This window comes from Hyperolius riggenbachi, chromosome 5 (genome assembly GCF_040937935.1).
Source record: "Hyperolius riggenbachi isolate aHypRig1 chromosome 5, aHypRig1.pri, whole genome shotgun sequence".
Classification (NCBI taxonomy): Eukaryota; Metazoa; Chordata; class Amphibia; order Anura; family Hyperoliidae; genus Hyperolius; species Hyperolius riggenbachi.
In genome coordinates, this window is record NC_090650.1 from 174,222,943 (window position 1) to 174,244,686 (window position 21,744).

Here is a 21,744-nt window from a genome sequence, read left to right on the forward strand (position 1 = left end):
ATAGCTGAACTTGTGAAATAAGAATGTACGATACCTCTGTGTCAGTCCAACTCCCAGGTCTGTGAGCAGGTGTTAAACAAGGATCCTTATCTTAGCTTACAACCTCTAACCCCAGGCCGATGGTCTGTGTGAATTAAGGCATCTTAATGACATGTATTTATGCTTGAAAAAATATCTGTTTTCCCTTTTGATGTTGCATGTATATAAGCTGTCTGTACCACCAGTTTGCAAACTAACAGGATATAAGCCAGACGAAGGCTGCAAGGCCGAAAGCTTGCTTATTTTTATTCCATTTTAGTTAGCCAATAAATGGTATCATCCTGGTTTAAAACGTCTTTCCTTTAAGGACCAGAGTCTTTTTATTTGTATTTTTAGGGCTGGTGCACACCGAGCTGGTTTTTCAGTGTTTTTGCAGCCGCGGATTCGCTTGGTCAATGTATCTCAATGGGGTGGATCACACCAGAGCGGGAGGCGTTTTGCTGAAACGCATACTCCCGGGGTGAGGCATTTTTTGGATTGCGGAGGCGTTTCTGCCTCCAATGTAAAATATAGGAAAAACGCAAATCGCTCTGAAAAACGGCAGTTCAGAACGGATTTGCAGGCGTTTTTGTTACAGAAGCTGTTCAGTAACAGCTTTACTGTAACAATATATGAAATCTACTACACCAAAAACGCTTCCCAAAACCGCAAAATGCTAGGTGAAACGCTACAGAAAAATAAGAAAAAGCGTTTCAAAATCTGCTAGCATTTTGCGGATCTGCTAGCGGGTTTTGGTGTGCACCAGGCCATACTGTGTGATCACTGTAATTGGTTCACAAGGTAAGGAGCCAGTCAAATTGGCTCCTGGCCAGTGCACAGAACTCCAGCTGTCATTAGACTGTTGAGTTTAGCAGCGACAAAGCGGAAAGATTGTTGATCACTTTGAGGTGAGTTGAACATGTAATTTATAATGCACATGCATTAACATTTGTTTCTGTGTTTTTCTACTTCTCAGCAGTGTTTCCAGGTTTATTTTGCATGTTTGTGGCCCACTTGTTACCAAGTGAGATGTACTCTGCAGTGCACTGATGACTTCACTAGTGCTCCACAGAGTACATACCACTTCTCAGCAGTGTTTCCAGGTTGTTTTGCTTGTTTGTGGCCCACTTGTTACCAAGTGAGATGTACTCTGCAGTGCACTGATGACTTCACTAGTGCTCCACAGAGTACATACCACTTCTCAGCAGTATTTCCAGGTTGTTTTGCTTGTTTGTGGCCTACTTGTTACCAAGTGAGATGTACTCTGCAGTGCACTGATGCATACCTCCCAACATTTGAAGATGGGAAAGAGGGACACTTAAGCCACGCCCCCTGTGTGGCCTTAAGCCACACCCCTGCTTTTGCAGGAGGGTGACAATGGGAGGAATGAGTTTGCGGAGGAGGGTGCCATTGGGTTGGAGAGGGTGACACTGGGTGGAAGTGGGGGAGGAAGGTGACAGTGGGTAGGAGGAGGGTGTTAGTGGGTAGAAGGGTGCCAGTGGGTGGGGAGGAGGGTACCTGTGGGTGGAAAGGAGGGTGACACTGGGTGGGGAGGAGGGTGCCAGTGGGTAGGAGGAGGGTGTCAGTGGGTAGGAGGAGGGTGACACTGGGTGGGGAGGAGGGTACCTGTGGGTGGAAAGGAGGGTGACACTGGGTGGGGGAGAAAGGTGCCATTGGGTAGGAGGAGGGTGTCAGTGGGTAGGAGGAGGGTGCCAGTGGGTGGGGAGGAGGGTACCTGTGGGTGGAAAGGAGGGTGACACTGGGTGCGGAGGAGGGTGCCAGTGGGTAGGAGGAGGGTGTCAGTGGGTAGGAGGAGGGTGCCAGTGGGTGGGGAGGAGGGTACCTGTGGGTGGAAAGGAGGGTGACACTGGGTGGGGAGGAGGGTGCCAGTGGGTAGGAGAAGGGTGTCAGTGGGTAGGAGGAGGGTGCCAGTGGGTGGGGAGGAGGGTGCCTGTGGGTGGAAAGGAGGGTGACACTGGGTGGGGAGGAGGGTGCCAGTGGGTAGGAGGAGGGTGCCAGTGGGTGGGAAGGAGGGTGCCAGTGGGTAGGGGGGTCATCAGTGGAGGGGGGGAGAATGCCCGTGGGTGGGGAGGAAGGTGCCCCTGTGTGTGAGGAGATTGCCCTGGGGAGAGAAGACAGGAAGAAAATGATCGAGGCGCCAGCCGCGCTAATAAGGGATGTGAGAGCCTGCTTTTATTCCTCCCTCCTCCCTATGAATGCCCCCACCTGCTGTGAATGTCCCCCCCCCCCGTAGGCAGTGTGTGCGGAGCAGAGCGGAGTGGTAGGTCCTCTTACCGCAATCCATGCGCACCGGCAACTAGTCTCCTGCTTCCTGTTTACCATGACGTCACAGGAAGCAGGAGACTAGTTGCCGGTGCGCATGGATTGCGGTAAGAGGACCTACCGCTCCGCTCTGCTCCGCACACACTGCTTACTGGGGGGGGGGGCATTCACAGCAGGTGGGGGCACTCAGAGGGAGATAGGGAGGGAGGAATAAAGCAGGCTCCCGCATCCCTTATTGGCGCGGCTGGCGCCTCAATCATTTCTGTCATCTATTCTCTCCCCAACCGGCCGGGACTTAAGGGGGGCTTCCCGGGATAGCGGGAGAGCCCCCCCAAATTGGGAGAATCCCGACTAATCCGGGATGGTTGGGGGGCATGCTGATGACTTTACTAGTGCTCCACAGAGTACATACCACTTCTCAGCACTGTTTCCAGGTTTTTATTTGCATGTTTGTGGCCCACTTGTTACCAAGTGAGATGTACTCTGCAGTGCACTGATGACTTCACTAGTGCTCCACAGAGTACATACCACTGTTCAGCAGTTCTTCCATGTTTTTTTCAACAACAGTATGATTGTGTTGTTCACACATACATGTTTGTTGTATGAGTACTTATTTTTTTTTTTTTTTTTTTTTTATGTTTCTTGCAACTGGAAACAGTTACACTACCTTGCATTATGAATTTAGAGTGGGAATTTCAACAATACACAAAATTGTGATAACCACATACCGTGTTCTGTGGGATAAATTACAACCAAAGCACATGGTCTTTCCTGACAGAGAAAAGTGGATCGCAATTGCTGACAACTTCTGGGTGAAGCATAAGTTTCCCAACTGTATTGGTGCCGTGGATGGGAAGCATATTAGGCTGATTTGTCCACCTTGTAGTGGTAGCAAGTATCATAATTATAAAAAAAAAATTCTATTACCTTAATGGCAGTAGTGGATGCTGATTATAGGTTCACTTACAATGATGTTGGAAATTATGGGAGTAGCAACGACGCAAGTATATTTGAATGCTGCAAATTAGGGATGAGGCTACGACATGGACAATTGGACTTGCCACCTCCAAGACCCTGGCCTGAAACAGTTGATCCTCAACTGTTTACTTTCGTAGCCGATGAGGGATTTGGCCATATCCCCAGAAAAAAAATGGATGAAGAAAAGCACATATTCAATACTAGATTTACTGTTGCCAGACGTGTCGTCGAATGCAGTTTCGGAATTCTAGCAAACAAGTGGAGAGTTTTGCACACTGCCATGCAGTTGCACCCTGATAATGCTGTTCAGGTTGTAAAGGTAGCATGTGTGCTACATAACTTTTTAAGGGACAAAGAGGGAGGAATTATTACGGAAACTTTGGAACAGCCTTTTGAACACATTACTGGGAGTGTACCTCGGGGTTCATTGAGTGCACTAAATTTACATGATGAACTTAAATTGTATTTTGTAAAACCACGGTCAGGCTAATCGGTTAACTGTTTCTGATAAATTTCTGTGAATAATTTTCAATTTTTTTTTTGTGGTATTGTACTAATAAAGTTGATTTATGTTTGTTGTAATAAATTTCCATATTTTGTAACAAATAGAATTTTACATTGTACATATGCAATAAATCAACACGTTTGTTCCAAATAAAAACGTTTTATTTGAAAAATAAACTTCAAAAAATAAACTTTACTTCTGCAGAACAATATTGTAGTTAACCTTTATTTGTAACAATGGTCAAAGTTTTCAGTTTTCACAGTGGTAATAATCAAGTAATGCTCAAGTGAGAATATGTCAGTGATGAGCGAAAATGCAAATATTCTTTTCGCCGAATTTTCGCGAAAATAAGTACTATTTTCGTTTCGAAAGGCGAAAATTCGCCGAATATTTTCGCATTAATTTTCGCCTAAAGTCCGTTTTTTTCGCGTTGAATTTCTAAGCCCCCTTACAAGCTAGAATCACCAAATTTGCAGGGTATATTAAGGAGATATGTGGGTACAAGAGGAAAAAGAAATTTTTCAAAAAGACCTTATAGTTTTTGAGAAAATCGACTTTAAAGTTTCAAAGGAAAAAAAGTATAAATTTTAATGCAGTAAATGACAGTTACTGTAGCAAACCTAGCAGTAGTGTACATTTACTAATATCAAAAGAAAGGGCCAAGTGTAAGTGCCATGGGCTAAGTGTCAAGTGCAAACTGCCAAGTGCAAAGGGCCGAGTGCCAAGTGCAAAGGGCCAAGAGCCAAGAGCAAGTGCCAAGTGCAAACGGCCAAGTGCCAAGGGCCAAGTGCCAAGAACAAGTGCCAAGTGCAAACGGCCAAGTGCAAGTGCAAAGGGCCAAGGGTCAAATGAAAAGGGCCAAGTGCAAAGGGCCAAGTGCAAAGAGCCCTTGGCTCTTGGCCCTTTGCCTTTGCACTTGGCCCTTTTCATTTGACACTTGGCCCTTTGCACTTGCACTTGGCCCTTTGCACTTGGCCCTTTGCCTTTGCACTTGGCCCTTTGCACTTGCAATTGGCCCTTTGCCTTTGCACTTGGCCCTTTGCACTTGGCCCTTTGCACTTGGCCCTTTGCACGTGCAATTGGCCCTTTGCACTTGGGCCTTTGCACTTGGCCCTTTGCACTTGGGCCTTTGCCTATGCACTTGGCCCTTTGCACTTGGCCCTTTGCACTTAGCCCTTTGCACTTGGGCCTTTGCACTTGGCCCTTGCACTTGGCCCTTTGCACTTGGCAGTTTGCACTTGGCACTTGGTCCTTTCTTTTGATATTAGTAATTTTACACTACCTCTAGGTTTGCTTAAAGGGATACTGTAGGGGGGGGGGGGGGGTCAGGGGAAAATGAGTTGAAGTTACCTGGGGCTTCTAATGGTCCCCCGCAGGCATCCTGTGCCCGCGCAGCCACTCCCCAATGCTCCGGCCCTGCCTCCAGTTCACTTCTGGAATTTCAGACTTTAAAGTCTGAAAACCACTGCGCCTGCGTTGCCATGTCCTTGCTTCCCCTGATGTCACCAGGAGCACACGGCACAAGCACAGACCATACTGGGCCTGCGCAGTATGCTCCTGGTACCATCAGCGGGAGTGAGGACATGGCAACGCAGGCGCAGTGGTTTTCAGACTTTAAAGTCTGAAATTCCAGAAGTGAACCAGAGGCGGGGCCGGAGCATTGGGGAGTGGCTGCGTGGGCACAGGATATCTGTGGGGGACCGCTAGAACCCCCGGGTAACTTCAACTCATTTTACCCCGACCCCTCCAACAGTATCCCTTTAAGTAACTGTCATTTACTGCATTTAAATGTATACTTTTTTCCTTTGAAACTTTAAAATCGATTTTCTCAAAAACTATAAGGTCTTTTTGGAAAATTTCTTTTTCCTCTTGTACCCACATATCTCTTTAATATACCCTGCAAATTTGGTGATTCTAGCTTTTAAGGGGGCTTAGATATTCAACGCGAAAAAACGGACTTTAGGCGAAAATTAATGCGAAAATATTAATGCGAAATTTCGCCCTTTGAAGCGAAAATAGTAGTTATTTTCGCGAAAATTCGGCGAAATCGAAAATGGGATTTTCGATGTGAAAATGGCTTTGGCGAAAATTCGCAAGCAACACTGGAATATGTCAATTACGTTATATAATTACCTTTACAGGATGCAGCGGGGCAAATAATTATGCAATCTGCTTGGGAATATTGTGAAATAGCCAAAACCTTTTTGGTCCACTATATTGCATAAGCAAAGTACAATATAGCATGTGTAATGTGAAGGCCAAAGTGCTGTTTGGCTATAACAAAATATTTCAAATTCAAATGATGTTAGTGTGCCCATATCTAAGTTTTGAATACACACACCCATGGTATGTTGAAGTACAGACAACGCTCCCGTACATAATCCAGTGGCTTCAAAAAGTCAAGAAGATTACCCTGCGTTGTAATTTCTGAAATATTACAGATTATCATCAAATTTTTTTTATTTTTTTAGACAAAACAGAACAATTCTACATTACAAATCAAAATATAACCACAAACTTTTGCATAGCACATTTTAGAATATATGGAAAACAAGTATATATTTTCCAAATAATACTTTTAAATATAGGCCACTACACAAAGCGGAAACTTTAAAGTTTCTCCACTTCTTCACATTTCTTAAAGAGACACTGTAACCTCAAAAAGATTCCGGGGGGGGGGGGGGGTTACTCACCTCGGGTGTGGGAAGCCTCATGATCCTAATTAGGCTTCCCCCGCAGTCCACTGTCCCATGGGGGGGTCTCGCTGCAGCCCTCGGAACATCAGTTGACAGACTCTCCTGTTGATTCAAGATTTTCCTTTGCAGGCTCCAGCAAGGGCGTAGTGGCGGCTTACGGCTCCAAAGTACATGGAAATACCCGATCTCAGTCGGGTACGCTGTACTGTGTAGGCGCCAGACACCTGCGCCTGCGTAGTACAGCAATCCCAACTTAAACCGGTATTTGCGCCAACTTTGGAGCCGCCAGCTGCCAGAGCGCCTGCACAGGAGCCGGGAAGGTAAATAATTACATCCACGTTGTATTGAGGGCTGCAGCCAGACCTCAGAGGGACGTAGAGCGGCGTGGGAAGCCTCATTAGGATCCGGAGGCTACCCCCTCCCGAGGTGATTACCCCCCAGGGGAATTTCTGAGGTGACAGAGTCTCTTTAACTGGTGTGTTTTCACATTAATGGCATATGTCCTGAGTCATTGTTTTTTACAAACAACAAGCATCTTCATTGATTCTACAGAAAATGCACACAACAGGTGGAAAGTGCTATAGTAGGCAAGTAGTGCAAACAGCATTTGGTAACATAAATAGGGTAAACTAGTACACTAATTTTTAAGTGCTCATGCTATTGTAATAAGATGTTTGTATCAAAATACCTGTTTGGCAAAATAATAGAACATTAGTGCAAAATCTTTTTATCCGTTTAACTCCAGCAGTTGACAAAACCGTAAATCCCACCATGCCTGAACATCAAGTGATGCTGACAGTTAATGGAAATTTTACTTTTGACACTACTGGAGTGGAAAGATTAGCCATCACTACATTGCACAATATATATAGGTAGTGTTGATTAACCGGGATGTGTTTCATTTGAATACCATCATGATAATTAGTGGGGGAAGGGTGATAGAATTGTAACATGCCTCTCCTTAGGTTAATCACTTTAGTAAGAATTTACATGACGCGGCAAAATTGTTGGTCAAGTTAACAGTACACTTCCACAATTTCTCCTTCCATCAGTGAAGAAGGAATTGCAATATGCATGTGATTTTTGGTCTTTAGAAGATTTGATTAACCTGGCGAAAGGTATGTTAAAAGACTGACACCGATCCCACCACACCTCCACACACTGTACGTGTGACAACCAAATGAAAAACATAACCATACATCACCCTTCGCATCCCTGTTTACCAGTGTTTTGCGATAATTGTACTATTGTTGGAGATTCAGATGCACATCACAAGTAAATAATTGGTGTATATGTATTTTTTGTAACAACTTCACAACATTGCTACATATACGTAGAACCAACAGCGAAAATTCCGACAACAAAAGGAAAACACAAAAAACGAACAAAGTGCAACATGCCAGAAAATTTTAGTGAAACTACTGTAATTGTAATCTACAGATCTGCATAGAACTCTCTTTCTGTGACAGAATTGCAGGCAGTATTATTTGTTTCAAGGGGAGTAAAGCCTTATTGAGATTTAGTATACTCAATGTGTGACTCTCTGTTTCTGTCACCACTTGTATCTGGACAATTTCGTGGACATGGAGATCCTGACCTTAGTTCATTAATAAATGAGGTAGGCAGTGCTGTGTCATTGAATGTTTTGGTTGTTTCTGGGTTACTAGAAAAACCATAGGAGGTGGACATGTATGGAAAATTTGCATCATTACTTTGATGATTCTCGCATTGTGTCACATAGTTATTTTTTTCAACTTTCTTTTTATTGAGAAGGTTTAAAGTCATGGTACATATGAAAACATGTCCAAAATGTAAAAAAAGCAATTACAGAAGTTATCGCATAACATGTCTTTGGAAACAGCCATCATCGCTGATGTTGATCACACCTAATAATGCTCGAGATGCAGGCTAGTAAAAAAAACATAACAGGAGATAAAACCAAATATCTTTGAAATAATAAGAAAAAGATCATAACAAATTAACGGTTAACATAAATCCGTCTCTATATGTAGATTGTCGGTGCATGTTCTGCATTATCTAGACAAAGTGTAAGATCCCGAGGGGGGAGGGGGGGGGGCTTGTGCGGGGCAATCCAGCCGTTAAGGGGTTCGGCAGAAGGGGAAAGCGAGGCTAGTGGGATGAGGACCAGGTCGACCACTGGCTCCATGTGTTAAGACATGTATCTGGTTTGTTGTTTATAGAAGAGGTGATGTGCTCCATGGAGTATATCTCTTTGATTTTGAGAATAAGAGCTGCCCTGTTGGGGGGAGCTTTTCCATGTTTGGGCTAGTAAAGATTGGGCAGCATTGCATACGTGGGCTATAAATGCGTTGAAACCTTTGGAGATGTGAGGGTTGTATCTGTGAAACAGTGCTACCCAGGGGGCGACCTGTACCTCAGCCCCGAGGACCTCAGAGATTACTTGGAAGCACATTGTCCAAAAGGACTGAACACAAGGGCAGCTCCACCAACAGCGGAGTTGGTCTGCCTCCCTGCCACAACCTCTGTAGCATTTATTAGTATGAGCTAGGTTCCATTGGTGCATTTTAAAGGGAGTTCGATACCAATCATAGAAGATTTTGTAAGCGCGTTCCCTCATGCTGCAATTGATTGAGGATTTAGCCATGCAATTGAAAATGGATAGCCAACCTTTATCGTACAAAGTTTTGTTTAGCCTCGCCTGCCATTTGCTCATAGGGGTGGTGACCCCATCTAGAGTCTGGTACCATATGATGGAGTGAGACCTTTATCTGAGTAATTACGTAAGTACATCTTTTCTAGGTCACATGGTTCAGGGCACAGGCCTATCTTGGACATATGTGAGATAAACCCTCTTAGCTGTAGGTAATGGAAGGTTTCCGAGAGAGGCAGGGAGTGTTTTACAGATATTGCTTGCCATGACAATATTTTCCCGTCCTCATAGAAGTTAGTAACATGGGTGATTTGTTTGCCTAACCATTGGTGCAAGACAGGTAGTTGAAGGCCGGGGGAGAAGTCGGTGTTGCCAAACAGAGAGCCTAGGTGGGAGGGGCGTTTGTCTAAGGACAACCTTTTAGATATTATTTTCCATATGGTTTGGTGGTTCTATATAAATTTTGTGATATGGGACTGAAGTTTCTTAATATCTTTTGGTATGACAGCTATGGGGAGGGCTCTAAACAAGTATAGCAGTTTAGGGAGGAGGGTCATCTTGACCGCAGCTATCCGGCCTGTAAAAGATAACTGGAAGTGAGACCATTCGTTAAGTAAACCGTGAAGGGTTGATAGCATAGGGGTATAGTTGGTGCCATATAGTTGGTCTAGTTTTGGGGTGAGTTGGATTCCAAGGTATTTAATTCCTTTGTCTTTAAATTTGAAGCCAAATGAAGAGGCTAGGGACTGTTTCTGTATTTCAGGAAGGCCAAAAGCCATTGCCTCTGATTTTGTTTTATTGATTTTGAAACCAGAGACTTCGCAGAATCTATCAATATGGTTATATAAGTTAGGGAAAGAGATCTGTGGATTAGTGAGTGAAAAGATAGTGTCATCTGTGAATAGGGCCACTTTATATGAATTCCCACCGGCCTCGATCCCTGAGACATCATGACATTGTCTAACCAGAATGGCAAGGGGCTCGATACACATTGCAAATAGGAGAGGAGAGAGGGGGCACCCTGCCGAGTACCATTGAGAATTGGGAATTGTGATAAAACCAAGCCCATGTTGCACACAACGGCTGAAGGGGCCGTGTACATGCTTCTGATTGCGTTCATAAATCCCCCTACTATGCCAAATCTTTGCAAGACTAATCTCATGTACCTCCAGTCGACCCTGTCGAACGCCTTCTCTGCGTCCAAAGAGAGGAGCAGAGAAGGCGTCCGACAGGACCGCGCTCGCTCGATCAGTCCCACCATCCTTCGGACGTTGTCCGTGGTCTGTCTGCCCATGATGAAGCCGGTCTGGTCCGGATGGATAATAGAGGGGAGACATTTGTTGAGTCTCGTGGCTAGGACTTTGGCTATTATTTTGAGGTCAATGTTTATAAGGGATATGGGTCGGTAGTTTTTTACTTCGGCTGGGTCCCTACCAGGCTTAGGGATAACCACTATAGTGGCTTTAAGCATTTCGGGTGGGAGTTCCTCCTCTCCGTTCATCAACCTGTTCATAAGCGATGCAATTTCTGGCGCTAGGGCTCCTTTAAATGTTTTGTAGTATTACGGGGAATATCCATCCGGACCAGGGGCCTTCGAGGGTTTCAGAGACTTAATAGCCTCCAAGACCTCCTCAGTGGAGACAGGGGTGTTAAGAAGAGAGGTCTGTGAAGCATCGAGTTTAGGGATAGGGATGTCGGCTAGGTAGTTTAGTATATCTGGGGCCCGTGTCCTGGACCTATCAGTGCTTGAGCCATCGTATAGCTCGCGATAGTAATTTGCAAACTGCTGCAAAATTACTGTGGGGTTATGCTGGATCTGGCTGGCCCTTAGGGTCACAGACCGGATTTAGTCTATTTAAAGCGAGTCTCTGACTGAGTTTCCTAGCCAACATAGTGTCAGGCTTGTTACTTTTCTCATAGTATTTCTGGTTGGTTAATTTGATAGAATAGTCAGCCTTAGAGAAAAGTAATGAGCAAAGTTCCTGTCTAAGAGTTTTTAAGTTGTCCAGGGTCTGAGTGTCGCCGTTAGTGGCATGGAGAGACTCAAGGTGTCTGATTTCTTTTTTTAAGAAGTCGAGTCGCTCTCTGGCCTGTCTCTTCAGTCTGGAGGAGAGCTGTATGATCTTCCCCCTAACTGTGGCTTTGTGTGCCGCCCACCTTATCGCTTGGGAGGTGTCACTGGGAGAGTTAAATTGGAAGAATTGGTTTATTTCTTCGGTTAAAAGGGAATCATTCAGTCTCCAATTTGGGGGGCTTCTACAACATAATGAGCGGAGACTTGCAGTAATGGGGGCGTGATCAGACCAGGATATTTCTAGATGGTCAGACAGCTCCAGGTTTTCTAGTAGCGAGGCATCCATGAAAATATAGTCGATTCTAGTGCAACTCTGGTGGGGATGGGAAAATAAGGTGTGCACCCTCTCTCCTGGGTGCTTAGCCCTCCACGAGTCCCAAGTGTTTGTTTCGTTAAAAAATTGCAGAAGGGTTCTAGTGGAGGATCTACGCCTGTGGGTGCCCGGTCCCCTGCCATCCAAAGATGAATTGAAATCTCCAGCAATTATAACTTTGCCCTTTCTGTATAGTGAGATCTTGCCGGATAGGGTGCGGAAAAATGGCTTCTGACCCTCTGAAGAAGCGTAAACAGAGACAAGGGTGACAGGGAGGCCCTGCAGTTCGCCCACCACTATAATGAATCTGCTGTTTACATCTCTAAGGTTGTATGCCAAGATGGCTACTCCGCATTTCTTTTGAGGGGCTGAAGCATAGTGAGCAGACTGAAAAGATCTGTGCCAATATTTAGGTTCGCGGTTCTTTTTGAAATGGGTCTCTTGGAGGAAGATTAGATCCGCTTTGGCGTCGGAGTAGTACTTACATGCCAAGCGCCTTTTATTAGGGGAGTGGAGGCCCTTAACATTGTGGGATATTAGTCTAAAGAAAGAGAGCCCTGATTCAGGGCGACCGTTTAATAGCTCAGGCATTTAGAAATATTATAGTTAGGATAGGCGTGCACAAGATATGTACAGGCTGCTCACCAGCTTTCAGGGGTTCCCCTCTAAATGGTGGGGCTACACCAGGTTTATATCAGGTTTCTAAATATATTAGCTATAAGCAGACAGCAGTCATGACGGAAATATGCATGCAAAGAACATAATAACCTATAACAGTGAACAATAAAAGCATAAAATAAAATGCAATGAACATCTAGTGAGCTCAATAAGCTCACGGGAGAGATATTAGAACACAATATCTCTAAAAGTAAAAGAATGAGCGGCAGTGGGAACCGCAGCATGTCTTGGGGACTAGGCGCCAAGGAGGCTTCCTGACTGTGTTAGGCCTAAAAACGTGAAACGTGCAGCAAACACAGGCGTCAGGAGAGGCCTTGAAAGCCGTCAACAAGTCCAGGCATCTAGAGTAGGGTGTAGTTTACCATCATTTGGTGGCTTGGAGGGCAGAGGGCAAGCCAGTCCATGGCCTGTATGAAAGGTCTAGGAAAGTGCCGTGGCGGATGCCCACCGACCACGCGGAGTGTGCCCTCATAGTTCGCCAGTACTGTACTCGAGTAGTGGCAAAGGTGGTCAGTAAGACTAACGGCGATCTCACCCTTCCGAGCTCACGGAGGTAGGAGAAGCGGGGGGGCTCGGTGGATTGGGCCTGGAGGGGACCTTGGACCAAGTGGGCTCTGGAGGAAGGATGCGGTCTGGGCGTGGAGTTAGGACAGTGGCCGCGACTCCATCTTGCTTCAGGCCTAGTTGGGTGATAATGTCCGGGATATCGGCCGGGTCGGTGAGAGACAGTTGTTCCCCCCTATGCAGGACCACTAGCTTAAATGGGAATCCCCAGCTGTACCTTATTTTGTGTCGGATGAGGAGTGCAGTAAGCGGCTTCATGTCCTTACGCCGTTTTAATGTGGTAGGTGAGAGGTCGGGGTAGAGCTGGATTTGTGAGCCTCTGAAGTTGATTCGGGGAATGTCTCTCGCCGATAGCAATATAGTTTCCTTGGAGCTGTAGTAATGCATCCGTACGATCACGTCTCTCGGTAGGCCTCCTGTTTTAGGTTTGGCGCGCAGGGCCCGGTGAGCACGATCCATCCGTAGGTCCTCTTCGCTCAATGAAGGGGCAATGATGTTGAATAATGCGACTAGGTAGGGGTGTATATCTTCTTCATCTTCTGAAATGCCCCGGATCCGGAGGTTACAGCGCCGGTCTCGATTCTTGCTGTCCTCGCGAGCCTCCATCAGAGTGGCAATGTCTGCCTTGACTTCCTTAATGTCTGTGTATGTCTGCTTGCAGTAGGCTTTCACCTTGTCTAGGTCTTCTTCCACTTCGTGTATCCAGGTCCCGAAAGAAGAGATCTCTGTGCTTATTTCTCTCACCATTTCGTTGTTAGCGGATTTAATTAGCTTCTCAAGTAGAGTTGGGCCGAACCTCCGATTTTAGGTTCGCGAACCGGGTTCGCGAACTTCCGCGGAAGGTTCGGTTCGCGTTAAAGTTCGCGAACCGCAATAGACTTCAATGAGGATGCGAACTTTAAAAAAAAAAAAAATTTATGCTGGCCACAAAAATGATGGAAAAGATGTTTCAAGGGGTCTAACACCTGGAGGGGGGCATGGCGGAGTGGGATACACGCCAAAAGTCCCCGGGAAAAATCTGGATTTGACGCAAAGCAGCGTTTTAAGGGCAGAGATCATATTGAATGCTAAATGACAGGCCTAAAGTGCTTTAAAACATCTTGCATGTGTATACATCAATCAGGTAGTGTAATTAAGGTACTGCTTCACACTGACACACCAAACTGTTCACTGAACAGAACAGGTATGCAGTGGCGGGTTCACTGAACAGAACAGGTATACAGTGGCGGGTTCACTGAACAGAACAGGTATGCAGTGCCGGGTTCACTGAACAGAACAGGTATGCAGTGGCGGGTTCACTGAACAGAACACGTATGCAGTGGCGGGTTCACTGAACAGAACAGGTATACAGTGGCGGGTTCACTGAACAGAACAGGTATGCAGTGGCGGGTTCACTGAACAGAACAGGTATACAGTGGCGGGTTCACTGAACAGAACAGGTATGCAGTGGCGGGTTCACTGAACAGAACAGGTATACAGTGGCGGGTTCACTGAACAGAACAGGTATGCAGTGGCAGGTTCACTGAACAGAACAGGTATACAGTGGCGGGTTCACTGAACAGTACAGGTATGCAGTGGCAGGTTCACTGAACAGGTATGCAGTGGTGGGTTCACAGTACAGGTATGAAGTGGTGGGTTCACAGAACAGGTATGCAGTGGTGGGTTCACAGTACAGGTATGCAGTGGTGGGTTCACAGAACAGGTATGCAGTGGTGGGTTCACAGAACAGGTATGCAGTGGTGGGTTCACAGAACAGGTATGCAGTGGTGGGTTCACAGAACAGGTATGCAGTGGCGGGTTCACTGAACAGGTATGCAGTGGTGGGTTCACAGAACAGGTATGCAGTGGTGGGTTCACAGAACAGGTATGCAGTGATGGGTTCACAGAACAGGTATGCAGTGGTGGGTTCACAGAACAGGTATGCAGCCAGGGACAAGCTAAGCCTAAACTAAACTAATCTTTCCCTATGAGAGAGAGTGTGCAGCAGCTCGCCCTACTCTCACTAATGCAGGCACACGAGTGACCGTAATGGTCGCCGCTGCCTGCCTTTTAGTAGGGGGGGAGTGGCTCCAGGGGCTAGTGTAGCCTAATTGGCTACACTGGGCCTGCTGACTGTGATGTAGAGGGTCAAAGTTGACCCTCCATGGTGCATTATGGGGTGAACCGAACTTCCGCAAAGGTTCGCCTGCGGGACGCGAACGCGAACCACGGAAGTTCGCATGGAACCGTTTGCAGGCGAACCGTTCGGCCCAACTCTATTCTCAAGGTTGGTGAACAGTTTGTTGAGGTCTGCCTTGGTCACCGCTTCCTTCTGAGTGTTTTGGCGACCGGGTGTCTGGGCTTTCTCGGTCGGTGCGGAGGCGCCATCTTGGGACGAGGCCCCTTTGCTCTTGCTCTGGAAGGTGTTGGCGATGCCTGCGTCTGCGTCCGCATTTTGCTTTTTGGGACCCATGCTGGTGCAAAGGGCAAATCCGAGTGTGCCAGAGACTTGGCAGCAGTGAAGACAAGAGGGTGAAAGGTGCTTGTAAGGCCTGAAAAGCCGGAGCTACTCCAGCATGCGACTGCCTTGGTCAGCGGGCTTGCCGTTGCCGGGCACTCTCTGCGCATGTGCGTGACGTCATGAGTGAGTGCCCGGCAACAGGAGCGCGATCTAGGACGCGCTCCGCCGGGCAGCGCAGGCGTACTACTCCGGGTCATTGCGACCCGGAAGTAGTAAGAGGCCCAGAGAGGTTCGCCAGGCGAACTGTTCGGCCCAACACTAATGAGGTCCTCCTCTTTATTTTTTTTACTACTTTTTTGGGGTTTTACATCGGCATCGGCAAATTTTTTGGCAGTAGTCTTACCACCACTATATTCAGAAGTTCCTTCAGAAACCGTGTCCTCCACAATGTCCTGTGTCAGGTCGACTTCAGAATTTCTGTCTTCAGAATTCATTTCGCGTTCTGATGTATCCATTGACAGATTGGATTCTTCATCAGTTGAACAAGGGAGATTATCCTCTGTACTGAAAGAAGAAAAAAAAAAATTTCCCCACGCATGCATTATACTGATCGATTTGCCATCATAATGATCAACAGATAGATCCCTCTATGATCGAATCTGATCAGAGAGGGATCGTATGGCCACCTTTACTGCAAACAGATTGTGAATTGATTTCAGCCTGAAACCGATCACAATCTGTGGAACTGCCACTGCTGTCGCCCCCCCGCATACATTACCTGTTCCGGCCGGCGCGAGTCCCCTGGTCCCGGCTGTCTTCTTCTCCGCTCCGGGCTCCACACCGTTCCTGCAGCTACTTAACTTAAGTTCTGTGTAGCTGCAGCCGGTCCAGAACCCAGCGTGGAAAGAAGACAGCGGTGACTCGCGTCGGCCGGAACAGGTAATGTTTACCCGCTGTATTGCGTCGGTCGTCGGGCATTCGAACGCCGCTAGCGATGCACTTCTGACCTGCTGGCGATCGAGAAAAATCTTCCACACGGACGGATCGACGGGAACAATCGATTTCGGACGGAATCGATCGTTCTGTCAGCGGTGTGCGCGGCGATTTCACAACCGTTTCGATCACTGTGATCGAAACGGCCGTATATCGGCGGGAAAATCGTTAGGTGTATGGGCCCCTTTACAAAACAATGTCACAGCACATTCGAACACAGTGATCGACACTGCTGTATGTCGGCGGAAAAATCGTTTGGCATATGGGCCCCTTCACACAAAAAGGTCTTCATTTACTTCCGCATTTCCAGGGATGGTCTTAGGAAAGCCAAGATTCCAGTATGTTTGTAGGGCTTCCGTTTAGAATGGCCAGAACCACTTTGTTGCTCAGCTACTTCCAATTTCACTTCTCTTGCAAAATTGTCTTGTATAGGTTTCCACTTTGCTTTCATTTCTTGTACTTTAATAAAAAAAAAACAATAAAAATATCAATTAATATATATATTTAAATATATATATAGATATATGTGCTTCCCCGTCCTCCCCGGTCACACAGAAGCGGTGATAAAGCTCCACAAACAGTGAGAATGTACATAATAACTTTTCCTGACTCCAGCGCAGGTGCACTACTGCATCTCCTGCATGTCCTCAGCATAACTGACAACCATAGGTAGGCAGATCAATAGCCAGGAGTTATAAATATATATATAGCTCATACCTCCCAACTTTTTGAGATGAGACAGCGGGACACTTAAGCCACACCCCCGACACACACCCAACCACACCCCTGACACACCCCTAGTCACTCATTTTATATATATCTCCTTTATTAAAAAAATAATTGTGGGTGGGGAGAAGGGTGAGGGTGCCCAGGGTGAGGAGGTAAAAAATGATCGAGGACCCAGCCGGCGGGTCTGGGATAATATTGTCCCTCCCTCCCTCCGAATGTGCCCCCCAGTGTCCCCCTGTATGTAGAAATTAGGAGCGCAGCGGAGCGGGCAGGCACTCACCATTCCTTATCGCGTACCGGGCATCTGGTCTTCTCCGCTTCCTGCTTCCTGTGACGTCACAGGAAGTAGATGGAAGCAAGAGATTCCCGGTACAAGGAGGAATGGTAAGACTCCCCGCTCTCCGGGAGGGAGGGAGGGACAATATCATCCAAAACCCGCATCCCACACACCGCATCCGCCGGCTGGGTCCTCGATTATTTTTTTTTGCACATCTGACCCCCCAGCCGCCCGGGACACTGGGGGGTCATAACGGGATAGCGGAACAGCCCCCCAAATCGGGACTGTCCCGCCGAAAACGGGACGGTTGGGGGCTATGATAACTGTATAATTTGACAGATGTCCGCAGTAAAATGGTGGTCAGGTGTCAGTCAAATATCCAGGTGTAAATAGCGTAGAAAGTATACAAGTATATAGAGACAAAGTAGACAAGTATATTGACAATAAAAAAGACTAACCTTTGTTTTCTTTAACATCCTCCGACCACAAGGACCAATCAACAACAAACAACTCCATTGTAATTGTTCTCCAGAGTTTGTTTTTAAAGTTTGTCTTTTTAAAATCATCGTGACCTTTGTCATACAGTGCTGGATATTCTTGCACCTTGACAATCAGGTCCTCCACTTCAAAATAGGAGATTTTGGGTGGCATTTTGTAATTCTAGCTGCGCCACAGCCTCCTGGAGCTTTCCACGCTTCCTGCTTCGTTCCCTTCGATCACAAAAGGAAGTGACATCACAGGAAGCCGTCTTATTGAATTGCGGGCATTTTTTTCCAGCATTGAAACGTATTGAAAGCGTTACAAAAAAGCTGAAGTTGGTGTTTCCCATTGACTATCATTCAAACGCAAAACGTTGCGGTAGGCCAGAAAACAGCACCTGGGAGCGTTGAAACGCAACGCTCCAAAACGCGGCGTTAGATGTGAAAGGTAAAATGAAAGTCTATGGACTTTCATTTTACCTTGGAAAACGCCGACTTTGGCCGTGGCGTTAAAACGCCAAAAAAGCCCTCTGGTGTGAAAGGGCCCTAATGGCAGTGATCTCACTGCCGTGATTGCCGTCGATCATAGGCGTTTCAGAATTAACGGCAATCGCAAAAGTGTTACCTTCAGCATTTTGCCGCGATTTTCCAGCGATCACGGTATAGTGCTTGACCAAGTACTGATCGTAATCACTTGAATCGTGGGAGTATACAGTGTTGGTAAAATCTCCCGCTAAGCACTACCGTTTTGCGCTTTAAGTGTGAATGGGCACTAAGATATCCAGCTTCTGCTTTCAAAATAATGTGCATTAGTTCTGTAATACTTTCCTTCGTATATACTTACTGCAGATTTCAAAACAATGTGATTGTATCAGTCATATATCTTCAACTTCTATGTATATGCTCTGTTCTTAGAAATAATAAAAGAAAAAAGCCATATGGGTTGGTATCGGAAGAACCTCATGCTTATTGGTTCCAGCTTTCTGACCACGCAGCCTGCATGCACATGTACAGTGTTTTAAATAGGTGTACAGGAGGCATTGCACGGTGTGGCCATAGCACATATAGGGCCTGATTCATGAAGCTGCGCTGCTATAGCAGTGCAAGCTCAATGACAGCACCACAATCTAAATTCAAAGCTGCACGCTATGCTTGCTGTTGCAGCATAGCGTGCCTTCCTTAGTTAAGCGCACTGCTTACATAGCAACGTGTGTTCCTTTAAATGCAGGCCGCTGCTTTGATGTATCGTTACCGCAATACTTCAGTAGAGCGGCCACTACTATGTTAGTTAACATAGTTACTATGTTAATTATATAGTTACTATGTTAATTACATAGTAACTATGTTGATTAACATAGTAACTATGTTAATTAACAAAGTATTGCGACCACAATACTTCACTAGAGCTACCGCTAGCTCTAGTGAAGTATTGCGGTCGCAATACTTTACAGCATCGGCCATCATTTAAAGGAACGCGAGTTACTGTGAAAGCAGCGCGCATAACTATGAAAGGCTGGCTACGCTGCAAGAGCGAGCATAGCGTGCAGTCTTGAATTTAGAGTGTGGTGCTGTCATGGAGCTTGCACTGCTATAGCAGTGCAGCTTCATGAATCAGCCCCTTAGGGCCCGTTTCCACTAGTGCGGTGCGAATCGCTGGGATTCCACCGCTGACAAAATCGCATGCGGATGCGATTCCGCATGCGATTTTTGCCGCGATTTCGCATGCGATTTCGCATAGGCAGGCTATCAGCGATTTTAACCATGTCACTGCCTGGCTCAATGTACATTAGTTTTAGTGCGATTTCGCACGCGAAATCGCGGCAAAAAACGCATATGCGTTTTCCCCTATTAAATACATTGCCTGCGAATCGCCTGCATTCCACACGCATGCGAATTCTGCAGACCCTACCTTGCAGAAAAATCCTGCACAGAAAAACGCACCAAAAAACTGACAAGTGGAAACAGTCTCATCCACTTGTATTAGTTATGCGAATCCGCATGCAGACAACGCATGCGGATTCGCTCTAGTGGAAACGGGCCCTAATAGTTGATAAGGAGCACATTGCACCCAGCTACCAAGGTGGTGCTCAAACAGGGAAATGTGCATCCACTGCATTATACCCTATTCATTTCAAAGGAGCCGATCACAGCTTCTGATGAACAGAGAGCTGTGGAAATATATGCTACTATGTGCTTTATGCCTGTATCTAGCCAAGCAAATGAAGCCAGCCACGGTGGCATAATATGTCAAATGACCTCAATCTGAAATCTTTTGGCATAGTAAATCGGGTTTAAGTTTTGCATCATGAACACTGAACATCGCGAGCAGCTTACTTTGTGACAGCAATAAATGACCTTACTGTGTGCAAGTAGACACCAGCACACCACCTATAATGAGACTAGATTCAAGGTGCTGCTCACTTTTCAGTCAAAGAATTCTTTAAGTGTTATAGAATTTCAAGTTTGAAATTGTTTACTATGCCAAGAATTTCCCTGTGGCTGTGAATGATGATTCTCTGTTTTCTGTTTTAATGGACAGAAAGCTTCTGTAATTATTAGTGAGCATAGCTGCAAGGCAGACGCTAAAGATCCACTATCTGGCAGAAAATTAGGACGCTATCCTGGGGCAAAGAATGCTTATCAGATTCAACTAAAGCATATAAAAGCCAGGAGTCTTCTGATTCAAAATTTTGGAACTTGCAGAGAAACAGTATAGTTGCTGAGCCCTGTTCTTGGTTCCCATCTCTTTTGTTAATATGTCTTCATTCTCAAATTCGAGCTGGGTGGCTTCTTCCTCCCAGAAATCTGGCTATTCTCTTTCCCATGCAACAGCATCTGGTGGTGGGCTTTCAGGAGGTCTGTCACGTTTGAGTGTAGGTGGATTTGGTCATGGCATTGGAAGTTTGGGAGTTGGGGCATCATCTTTTGGAACTGGTCTAGGAGCAGGTAGCCTCAGCATAGGTGGTAGTGTTGGAGGACTTGGAGGTTTTGGAGGACATTTAGGGGGAGGAGGTTTAGGAAGCAGTGCAGCATTTTCTTTGGGACGTACTTTGACTACTGGTGGCCTAAGTTCAGCTTTGAATGTAGGAGGGCCTCGTGCCATGCCTCAGTTATTGTCTAGAGCTACAGAAAAGCAGACCTTAGCTGGACTAAATGAACGTTTTTATACTTACATGGAGAAAGTTAAGCAGCTACAACTTGAAAACCAGACACTTCAGACACAACTGAACCTACTAACAGGAGGCACATCAGTACCTTCTTCAGATTCTTCTTCTTCTTCCCCAGTAAATTTTGAACTTCAGCTTACAGATTTGAGGAACACGGTTGAAACACTGACTCTGGAAAATGTTCGACACGAAATTGAACTTGACAATATCAGAGGAGCAGCAGAAGAGCTTAAGACAAAGTAAGTGCAAATACCAACTGTTTAAGAGGTAACAATACAATTTATAGTTATTATTTTTTAAGTAATGATACACATTTCTTTGCCTACAGTTTATTTTGTGAAGTCATTGTCATTTTGAATTCTATATAAATTGTAAATATATACACAAAATTTTAAAATGTATGCTCTAAACTATAGGTTTTATGCCATCTGTTGTTTGATGTGGGCAATGATGGATCTTCATCCTTTGCAATGTTTTGTAAAAAAAAAAAAAACAGCCGTAAAGTTAATTAACTGCAGTTGATTTATTAATTTGCATTAACTATTTTATTTGCACCATAAAGGCAATTACATTAGGAAATTCAGTATGTAGCAAAGTACCTAGAATAACAATGTTTAACCACTTAAGCCCTCGGTTGTTTTCACTTTATGCATCCGAGCAATGTTCACCTCCCATACATTAACCTATACCTTTATCACTGCTTAGCGCAATGAACTGATCTATATCTTGTTTTTTCCGCCACCAATTAGGCTTTCTTTGGGTGGTACATTTTGCTAAGAGCTACCTTATTGTAAATGCATTTTAACAGTAAGAATAAGAAAAAACTGAAAAAAATCATTATTTCTCAGTTTTTGGCCATTATAGTTTTAAAATAATACATGCCTCCATAATTAAAACCCACGTATTGTATTTGCCCAT

General features: G+C 45.6%; 1 protein-coding gene across 1 annotated transcript in view; it reads left to right on the forward strand.

The window, feature by feature from the left end:
• The first annotated feature begins 20,363 nt into the window (after positions 1–20,363).
• LOC137518497 (thread biopolymer filament subunit gamma-like) overlaps positions 20,364–21,744 on the forward strand; it is a 329,520-nt gene continuing 328,139 nt past the window's right edge. Inside the window, exon 1 of the mRNA XM_068236429.1 lies at positions 20,364–21,065. Within this exon, the coding sequence (XP_068092530.1) occupies positions 20,416–21,065 (650 nt within the window). The 5' untranslated portion in view covers positions 20,364–20,415. The remainder of the gene's footprint in view (positions 21,066–21,744) is intronic.